Here is a 10,700-nt window from a genome sequence, read left to right as displayed (position 1 = left end):
GCGAAATGCGCCGTGACATTTCAGCCCGAAAGCTGTAATCCTCAGATAGCTGCTACCTAAATAAGAACTAAACGTCCACGTATGCTAGGAGAGAGCACTGTAAAGCAGAAAAAAAAGCAGGAAAGAAATCAACCAGTAAATAAATAAATAAATGAATTCTGGTTTAAAAAGAAAGAGATAATGTAAGAAGGAAACAAAAAGAGAAAGAAAGAAGGAAATGCTGTAAAAGGAAATAAAAAACATAAAGAAATATAACATTATTTGATTAAATATAAAAATTGGTAGGTGAGGGGGGCCCACAAAAAGCCTCTCTCGCCCCCATTTCTGTGGTGGTGAAAGTGTTGCTGAATTCTTTTTTTTATATAGTGCTGCAGATAACAAGTCCGGCCAAATGACGCCCCTCGGCGCATGCGTCATTGTAAAACTTTCCTTCTTTCTCTCCTCTTGCTTTCCTATATATATTTCCGAGCTCGAAATAAAGGCGGTTGGTTTGCACTGCCACATCGACTGATTTCCTTGTCACCGCGGCCGGCCTATGGCCGGTAGAACGTAACAGTGGCGACGAGAATTCTACAGCAGCAAGAAGGCCAGCATATGCCCACAAGCGACGGCCTGCAGAACGAACCCACCAGCCATGGCACACCAGCTACCGGAATTCGAAGACGCAAAAGATAAGTGGCAGGCGTACTTGGTAAAGGTGGAGGCTTACTTTGAAGCTAATGATGTGAAGGACGATGCTAAGAAGAGGGCCCTGCTGGTAGCCGCGCTTGGAACAAAGACAATTGAAATCTTGAACGGGAAAGTAGCGCCGAAGAAACCTAATGCTCTGACCTACGCGGAAGTTGTGCAGACGTTAAACAGCTACTACGACCCAGTGCCGAATGAAATTTCAGAAAGTTTCAAATTCTTCCATCGCTGCCAGCAAGAAGGGGAGTCTGTGCATGCATTTATTGTGGCAATTCGACAGATGGCCCAGAATTGCAACTTTTCGACGATGCTGGACAGAATGATAAGGGACCGTATTGTGTGTGGAGTCAGGTCCAAGAATTTGCAAAAGCAGCTGCTAGCAAAGAAAGACCTTAATCTTCAAGAAGCCGAGGCCCTGGCCCTGGCCGCAGAAAGCGCCGAACGCGATTCGCAAGGTATTACTTCGGACAAAGAGCAAGCGAGTTTGCTCAAGTTGAGTGCTCAATATGAGTCGCGCGCGAAGACGGCGGGCGTACAACAATGCAATTGTTGTGGAAAGCAGGGTCACAGAACCAATGCTTGTCGCCTAATCCAGCGCAGATGCTTCAAATGTACACGGCGAGGGCATTTAGCCAGAATGTGCGCGGTGAACGACAAAACAAGCAGAATGCTAGCAGTGACAGCACAGGCGACAGAAACGGAAGACAGTGATAACAGTGCGTCGCAGATTTGGTCGTTGACCACTAAGCGCTCGCTCATACCCCCTATAAGAAAGGAATTCGCGTGGAACGGCATTCAAGTAACGATGGACATCGATACGGGCTCGCCTGTTTGCGTCATTCCTAAGAGCATCTACGAGACGTACTGTCATCAGTGGCCGCAGCTACAGAAGTCAGAACTACAGCTTTCATGCTATCTGGGCAGACTTCCGCTTCTCGGCGCAATAACAATGCCGGTTTCCTACGAAGGTACAACAGTGCAATGTACCTTGACTGTTTTAGACTGCGAGGGGCCCAGTCTTTGCGGTCGGGATCTGCTGAAAAAATTAACCGACGAATGTATCCAGGTTCTCAACGTGTATCCGCAGCCTTCAAGGTCAAGCCAAGCCCAGGAGGTCATTCCGAAGCTGCTCCAGAAAAACGCTGACCTTTTCACTGAGGGCACTGGTCTCATGAAAGGTCCGCCGGCCCGACTGCATATCAAGACCGGATCAACCCCCAAGTTTTTCAAGGCAAGAAAAATTCCTTTTGCACTTCGCGATAAAGTGTCAAAGGAGCTTGACAGATTAGTATCCGCTGGCATAATCTCTCCAGTTCCTCATTCCGAATGGGCGACGCCCATTGTTCCAGTTTTGAAGAAGGACGGAACGGTGCGCATATGCGGTGATTTCAAGGTGACTTTAAACCCAGTGTGCGAGGTTGAGCAGTACCCATTGCCTGTCATAGACGACATATTTGCAAATTTACGTGGAGGGAAGAAATTCAGTATATTGGACCTTCGCGATGCATACAACCAGGTCGAGCTAGATGAAGACTCGCGGAAACTAGCAGTGATAAATACACCGAAGGGGCTGTTCTGCTACAATAGATTGCCGTTTGGCATCGCGTCAGCTCCTGCGATATTCCAACGGAAGATTGAATCGGTGCTACAAGGGCTGCCAGGGACACAGGCATATCTGGATGATGTGCTGATAGCCGAGAGCAACAACAATGAAAATGCTAATCTGGAAGCAGTGTTGCAGCGATTCCGCGAGTACGGCATCAAGCTTCGTGCAGAAAAGTGCAGGTTTTGTGAATCGTCGGTGACGTATCTGGGACATCGTATTGATACCGAGGGACTACATCCGCTCGAAAAGAACGTCGACGCAATCAGACTGGCCCCGTTGCCACGAAATGTTGCTGAGTTGCGATCCTTTTTAGGAATGGTCACTTTTTACAATAAGTTTCTGCCAAATCTTTCCACTGTGCTTGCACCTTTGTATAAGCTTCTTGAAAAAGGCGCAAAATGGGTTTGGCACACGAAAGAAAACTCGGCATTTCAGAAGGCAAAGAGCGCTTTGTGTTCGGCCCCAGTGCTAACGTATTTTGATCCGCAGCTGGAGTTGCTGCTGGAATGCGACGCTTCCCCTTACGGTGTCGGTGCTACCCTGTTTCACCGTATAAATGGCGAAGACAGGCCAATTGGGTTCCGGTCACGAACGCTCACCTCAGCTGAAATGAAGTACTCTCAAATCGAGCGAGAAGCTTTAGCCTTAGTGTTTGGCGTGACACGGTTCCGCGATTACCTCTTGGGTCGGGAGTTCACGTTAGTAACAGATCACCGTCCTTTGCTGGGGCTACTGAGACCGGACCGTCAGACTTCTGTTATGGCTGCCGCACGCATTCAGCGATGGGCGCTTTTGCTCGGCGCGTATAAATACAAGCTTATTTGTAAACCCGGCAGTCAGATGTTAATCTCTGATGCCCTAAGCCGCTTACCACAATCCTTGCAGGAGCCGGAAGCAGAAACGGAAAACCTCACGGAAATGGTGCTTCTCATTGACCAGCTGGACGAGCCCGCGGTTTCGCACAAAGAACTTCAAGCACTCACAGAAGCGGACGCCGTTTTACAAGAAGTATGTAGGTACGTGACTGAAGGATGGCCTTCCGTCGCGGGTGACAGCAGAGAAATGGTCGAATACTGGAAAAGGCGACATGAGTTGTCTGTCGAGAAGGGCATGTTATTCTGGGGCCATCGGGTAGTGATACCAAGAACGGCGCGTGAGAAGCTATTGAAATTGTTGCACGAATCGCATCAGGGAGCGTCCACCATGAAGACAAGGGCAAGGGTTAGCTTTTGGTGGCCCGGTCTGGATCAAGACATCCAGAGGGCCGCTTCAGACTGCAAAAATTGTGTGCAAGCTTTGCCTATGCCCCCGGAACGGAACCGCGTCAGTTGGCCAATTTCGCGTGAGAGGTGGTCGCGGTTGCACGCAGATTACGCAGGACCTATTTCCAACAAAATGCTGTTGGTAATCGTGGATGCACACAGCAATTGGATAGAAGCCATTCCAGTATCGCGAGCAACCGCTAATGCAACGGTGGATTCTATGCGAACCTTGTTCAGCCGTTTTGGATTACCGCGCACCATAGTTACCGACAACGGTACGCCTTTTACAGGGGCAGAATTTGCTCAATTTGTGCAGAAAAATGGAATCGAGCACATTCGTACCCCTCCTTACCACCCTCAAAGCAATGGGCTCGCAGAACGCGCCGTGCGAACCCTTAAGGATGGGTTGAAGAGAATGCCCGGAGTAGAACTGTCAACGGCTCTGTCAAGAATTCTTTGTAACTATAGGAATTCGCCACAAGCTTCAGGGGTTTCGCCGTCTGAGCTACTTTTGGGTTACCGTTTGCGTACTAGACTGGATATTTGCTTTTCTCCCAGGAACCACGAATTGCCGAAGAATCCAGGTGCTGAGTCTGCGAGTTGGTACTTCGCTCCTGGAGATGCCGTCTATGTGCGCAACTACGGTGTTGGGGACAAGTGGACGCCAGGCAAAGTGAAATCGACGAGTGGGGCACGTCTCGTCACTGTAGCAACGGAAGACGGCGTCGTTCGACGTCATGTCGACCAGGTGCGAAAACGTTCATCCGACACAGGTGCAAGCCGAGAAACAGCGACTCCAGAAGAACCGCCACCCGAGGGACAACACCGAACCACCCAGGATGCTCCGAAATGCGAAGCGGATGACCTTTCCGAAAGCCCTGTCCCCGAGTTACGTCGGTCCACAAGAATCAGAAAGCCCGTGGAACGCTACGGCTCCTAGGGGGAAGGAATGCTGCAGATAACAAGTCCGGCCAAATGACGCCCCTCGGCGCATGCGTCATTGTAAAACTTTCCTTCTTTCTCTCCTCTTGCTTTCCTATATATATTTCCGAGCTCGAAATAAAGGCGGTTGGTTTGCACTGCCACATCGACTGATTTCCTTGTCACCGCGGCCGGCCTATGGCCGGTAGAACGTAACACGAAGCTGGAAGAGTAGACGAGGTAGTTGAACATGCATTCATATAGAAATTATATAGAAATTATGCTACCACCCTAACACATGAGTACACTGCATTGCCGAGAAATATCAGAGTTGTTCATTACCTGGACGGGATGTCGCGGCATTCCCTCCAAGCAAGCAGTGGCCATATTGGCGGATCATATCATCTTTCTCCTGAAAATGCTTTTTTTTTTTCGGCCCAACAAAGTGGTTCTAAGAGAAAAAGGAAGAGAAAAGTAAACTTCATAACTGTCTGCTTCAGGGAGCGACACCTCAACAGTAGCTCACAAGGAATGGGGGTGAGGAGGGATTAAAAGAATAGGATTAAAGGTAAAGAGAGAGAGAGAAAGACGCGCTAAGCCAGTGAGCGAGGACATATCGAGAGGATAGGAGAGATAGGAAAGATGGAAACACGGTCACAGGAGTCCGAGGACGGGGCACCACTTGCGAAAGCTCTCGTCGGCGTCGGCGTCAGGAGGGCAAGTCCGGTAGGTCAGAGCTGCACTGTCGTCGAAAGTCGGCGTCAGGAGATGACGTAGGGCCAACCAGTCGGCCAGAGCTACGCTAACATCGGAGATCACGAGGGCACAACCGGTCGGCACGGAATCCAGTGAGCGAGTGTTCAGCACCGAGGATACACAAATTCGTTCAGTTGGAAAGGGTTCCTGGAGCTTTATTGACAACCTAAACACAATGCACGTCACTCACAGCCGAAAGCCACTTGACGCGGAACAATACACAAATTCAATCGACGCGTGCTTAACCTAGAAAAAAAAAACTCTGCGAATGTGGGGTGGTGTGTAGTATATATGACGCGGTATACCGCGCCGCAGACTGGCTGCTGGCACACCATTGGATCAGTTTCTACCTGAAGTGACGCCCACTGGAATGCATGTTCAACTACCTCGTCTACTCTTCCAGCTTCGTGACCTTGCAGGAGATGAAAGCGTTCAATTCCGTTAAGAGAGTTACAAATAACGTTCATTTGGTTCCGAGCAGCCTTCGTTTTTAAAGTGGTGGCTGGCCTTACCTGCATCGTCGAACGCACTGCCGATGGACTCCGCGCATGATAACAGTGGCGTAAGCCTCGAGTATTTCTACACATTTAGAGACCCTGGCCTGATTTTCGACGGGCCCTTCCTTTACCTGAAGTCATAGCACGCAGGGCGTTTATGATGGGCGCTGCATTCGAGCAGAAGCATCGGTGGTCAATCTGGATTCAACTTGTCACAGAGCTGACGCAGTCCGCCTACGGATGCAATTGGTGCCGCTCTTTCGTACTGATTCAGTATTATAGGAATCATAAATGCTCTTAGATAACCTGATACGTGGTATGGAGCCGTACACTCGCGGGTGCAGGCACGATCAAAAAGTGTCAGCCATAAACTGTTTCACTTCACGGTAACGTGTCTGTGCGGTCGACTTGGTTGCGTACCACCTTTGGCAGACGGAAGCGTTTTGAGTACACAGATTCCCGCCTCTTCGATGTTCCTCTGCCATTCCAGTGTTCAGACACAGCGCAAAGTGTTATGGCTAGACTGATCACAAAAGCAGTTCCGCACGCTCACTGCTATGACTGCATGGTCTCCCTTGATGGCAAACTTGCTTCTCACAATGCCGAAGTAATGCGAAACAGCCTGCAGGGAGCTGCATACATATCCTTGTTATTCACCGAAAAAAAGTAGTCAATGTTGTCATGGCATGTAGTTCACTATTGCATCTTGGACATGCACGCATGCATCTAAAATCTCGTGTATACCATGCTACAAAAACGTATATTCAACTATAAACATTACATGACCTATCAATTCGTTTATCTCGCACTCAGGAGATGAAATACAACTTTTAGTTTATAGCCATTTATTAAAACGCATGAAATTACAACACTCCATCATGTACATCATGCCATACCTGACATTCAAGTCATCAGTTGCATGTTAACACCTGTAATAAGCGCATCGTACATTTCCTTCATGCTATGCCCGTTTTGACATATATCAAGCAAGTGAAAGAACTGAAAGCTCTGCTTGAACTGGGGTTGTAGGTTATGAGCACTTTTATCTCACCACTTTCATATAGATCAAGCTGACGAAATTGTCGTAAAGTCACATTGAGCGTGTTATGTAAGTCATGGCAATCATTAAATGGCTGTCATTATTAAATGCGAAGAATTTCTTAGCCAACTTCGACGACTTTGAGCGTATCTATCTATCTATCTATCTATCTATCTATCTATCTATCTATCTATCTATCTATCTATCTATCTATCTATCTATCTATCTATCTATCTATCTAACTATTTATCTAGCCACCTACGACTCTTAGTTCTCTTGGTTGTTTCGATAATGGTATAAGTACCACCTTCGGTATGGCTTACCATGACTGCGAGCATAATTGACTAGTCATAACATGAAAATCATGACATGTATGTGATGGATGTCATGATTTTTGTTTCATGGTCTTGCTGTTTTTCCGATGGTATCGTTCATATGACATATTGCAAAACTGGTATGGTATGACATGACTGCATGCGGGACGAACATAAGTGACAGGTGCTAACTTGGACATCATGACATGCATGTCATGTAAATCATGACTACATGTCATACGCTCAAGGTGCGCTAGTGGTCGTCTCGCTAGGTTCAAATATACCGATTTTGGTGTTACGTGACGCGAACGGATTACGAAGCAAATGACACGTCCGGACATGATTATTATAAGATGCGTGCCATGTACAACATGACTACATGCCACGCTCATGTTGCGTTCACGGCCGTTTCGCTAGCTTCACATATACCACTTTTTTTATTATGTGACGTCAATGGATGACGAAGGTATATGACTGGTGCAAACATGATAATCATGACATGCGTGGGATGTAAGAACATGACAACATGCCACGCTCATGATGTGCTGGCAGCCGTTTCACTAGCTTCAGATGTGTCTAATTGGTATTACGCGACGTGAATGAACGACGAAGGTGAGTGACATGTGCAAACATCATAATCGTAGCATGCGTGTCATGCAAAAACATGACTACATGCTACGCTCATAACGTGCTCGTGGCTGTTTCACTAGTTCCACACATACCAAATTTGGTATCATGTGGCGTGAATAGAAGATGAAGGTAAATAGAACTTGCAAACGTGATAATCATGATATGCCTGTCATGTAAAACATGACTACATGGTACGCTCATAGCACGCTTGCGGGTCTTTCGCTAGCTCCACCTATACGAAATCTCGTATCGCGTGACGGTGAATAGACGGCGAAGGTAAATGACACTCCTTTACACGTTAAATCTAATATTAAAGTCTTGCAATGCCTAATTTAAGTCCCTTTCGTTACGTTGTATGTATAGTAACGTTAGGCTACCGCGTTCACGTATACGTCCCCGCAACAGCAGCGAATAAATGCCCAAAACCAGCCGGTGCACACCACGACAACCCGCACTCCACACCAAAACAGCTGCTATATTGCCTCAACGCAATGGTGATGATAGTCTTAGCAGCGCCATCTCTAGGTCAGATAAGTTAGTTCAGGATGTCATTACTACCCTTATTTTAGTTGCACTGTCAAAAGTACAGTTTCTCTTCTCTAATTGGTAGTATATTGGTGTTATGGGAACTAGCACGCAAGTGCAATGACAGCGGTAGGCGGGGCCTTCGCCACGTCGTCTGCTAGAGCGCGGCCGCTCGACCAAATTGCGTCTGCTTTGCGGTGAAGCAAACATCATTCTTGTTATATACGCACGCAAATTTAGAAGCCGGCGTGGTTTTCGAGAAGCGCAGAGACTGTGGCTTTTTTGCAAGCAATCGTCCAAGTAATAAACCTCTGCATATACATAAGCAAGAGTTTCAAGCCATGCTGCAACTGCCACAACTAAGTGATTCGGCGGACCATAAAGAGTATTCCCACAGCTCACAGGACTTTTTTTGATTAGCTCAAAGTTGGGCGCCGCAAAAAGCACAACAAAAATATAACTGGGTGTACTACGCCAGGTATTAAGTGTGAACGCTGTAGCAATGTACCAGCCACGATGCACTGTTATCGAGTAGAACTCATGAGCAGTGCATAACCATGATTTACTCTCATCTGGTCATGAAATGAAAAAAAAATGTTATATTCAAGCTTACCTGAAAATAACAATAAAATGTTGGGACATTTACAAATGCCTTTCAGGTAGCTCAACTGTTGTACTTATATAACTATAATGAATTGTTTAGAAGTGGGTGGCATCACAATGAGCTCCGATCACCTTTCTAATCCTATCCACATGAAACCCGTACAAGGTGTCCCATGTCTGAACGTCTGCCCTGGCTTCCTTCCAGCAGTCTTGTACTGCTGGCCACTGGTTGTCCTAAGACAAGTGATGTAGGCTGCGGGAGCACAACGCTGCCTTCATGTTTCCCCAAATGTTATCAATGATGTTCATGTCTGGGTATTGTGGGGGCCATTTCAGCACGGCAACTCCACGCTCTTGAAGGAAAGAGAAAGCCAGCTTGGACATCTGTAATGGGGAGCGCTCTTGTTGAAGAATGAAGTCTCGATCTGGAAACGCTTCCCCCTAAAGGAATGGCACTGCCACATCGTCTAGAATAAAGCAGTATCTTTCAGCCGTGAAACGGCCATGTATCCTGTCCTGACGACAGGACCGAGGTCATCCTTTGTTTTTGCCCTCCAAATTGTCACTGTGTTTCGGCCACTGGAAGCTACTCGCTGTTTGCATCGCGGCATTATACTTGCTGGAAATGAGCAAATATAGTTTACTAACGGAAAAAGTTGGCTTTAAAATGCTGCAACATTTAAACGCGGAAAGTAGTAGAGCGAGAAGGTGCTGACCGAGCCGATGATAGGTGTTTTTTTTTTTTTTTTTGCGGTTGCCTAGGTGACATTAGGCATCGGGGCAAAAAACGTGTGATAACTACTTATATTTTTTACTGTGTTATAGGTCTGATGAAAGAGACTCCAAGGGCAGAATAAGGTTTCCATAAGAATAGAGACAGCAAGCGTTGGCAGACAAGGCCTGAGATGCCTATGCCGCCGACCAGTTGGCCCGCGGGTCGTCTACAGAGGTTTCGGGCGTGCTTCCCGAAATCTCTGAGTCATACATGCATCAACTTTAAAGCTGAAAGTCGCCTCCACGGGTTATGTCATGATTTGTAACAGGGTTACGAAGAATTTTCAATGTTGCTACATGCATGCATATTGATATTCGAGGAGGTGACGTGCGTGTGTGCCCGACGAGGAAGACGATGTCTCCACTCGGTCACTGTTTAACTGGTCACGCCGCTACTGCTGGTTTGAAATATGTTTCATCTACAGCCTCGTCGATACGGTGTCTCTTCTCTTCCGTAACAATATAAACTTGTCCAATATACACATTGTTTTCATCACACGTACCAAAAAAAAAGCACTTTGTTAAGTGTTTTATATAACATTGTTTAGTGTTCTAGATAACAACTAAAGTTAGAGGGGCTGTTCTCAGCGTCTAATAAACTCCAATGAATTATCTTCCTGTTAGATATCACTCGCACCTTGCATTATACCTAACCGAAAGAACATTTTGACAATATTTCAGTGCTAACTTGGAATCAATAAAGTATTACTACTGACTGCACAGTCACATAAGAGATAACTAGCACTACTAAAAGCAGCGACTGAAATTCACACAAACACACCTGCTTCTTGAAAGCTTAGAAGCACTGCTTTACATACCGCACGTTCATGGGGCGCCAAACTAGTGTTCTCTGATCCAATCGAGTCATGAACGTGGACTTGTTCATGAATACCACGCGTTTCTAGTCAGATGCCGACCAGTGTGCATGATATTCAGCAAACTGGAACCGCTTCGCCTTGTTCACAGGTCGAATCGACGGTTTCGTGGCAGTCGTTCGGGTTTCAAGTCCTGCTTCGTAGAGGTGGCGCTTCATTGTTGTAGCCGAAACGTGCTTGAGTCTGAGATCAGCCTGTGCCTCTCGGACTA

General features: G+C 46.9%; 1 protein-coding gene across 2 annotated transcripts; it reads left to right on the top strand.

Moving 5' to 3' along the window:
- Positions 1 to 496: 496 nt before the first annotated feature.
- On the top strand, positions 497 to 4,640 carry LOC142775948 (uncharacterized). Of its 2 annotated transcripts, none has more exons than XM_075878550.1 (2): positions 497 to 1,918; positions 3,179 to 4,640. In XM_075878550.1, the coding sequence occupies exons 1-2, from the start codon at positions 635 to 637 to the stop codon at positions 4,493 to 4,495; spliced, it is 2,601 nt and encodes an 866-aa protein (XP_075734665.1). In that variant the 5' UTR covers positions 497 to 634; the 3' UTR covers positions 4,496 to 4,640. The 2 variants fall into 2 exon arrangements, with proteins under 2 accessions (XP_075734665.1, XP_075734664.1); XM_075878549.1 differs by having other exon boundaries at positions 497 to 3,309; positions 4,114 to 4,640.
- Positions 4,641 to 10,700: the final 6,060 nt, after the last annotated feature.

The sequence above is a fragment of the Rhipicephalus microplus genome, chromosome X (assembly GCF_043290135.1).
Source record: "Rhipicephalus microplus isolate Deutch F79 chromosome X, USDA_Rmic, whole genome shotgun sequence".
Lineage (NCBI taxonomy): Eukaryota > Metazoa > Arthropoda > Arachnida > Ixodida > Ixodidae > Rhipicephalus > Rhipicephalus microplus.
Note: the sequence above shows the minus strand (reverse complement) of the source record. Positions and strands in the feature narration are given on the sequence as shown.

Coding starts and splice junctions, on each gene's coding strand:
- LOC142775948 (XM_075878549.1), top strand. CDS start 635: ATGGCACACCAGCTACCGGAATTCGAAGACGCAAAAGATAAGTGGCAG. Junction 3,310..4,113: donor GTTTTACAAGAAGTATGTAG/GTACGTGACTGA, acceptor CTTTTCTCCCAG/GAACCACGAATTGCCGAAGA.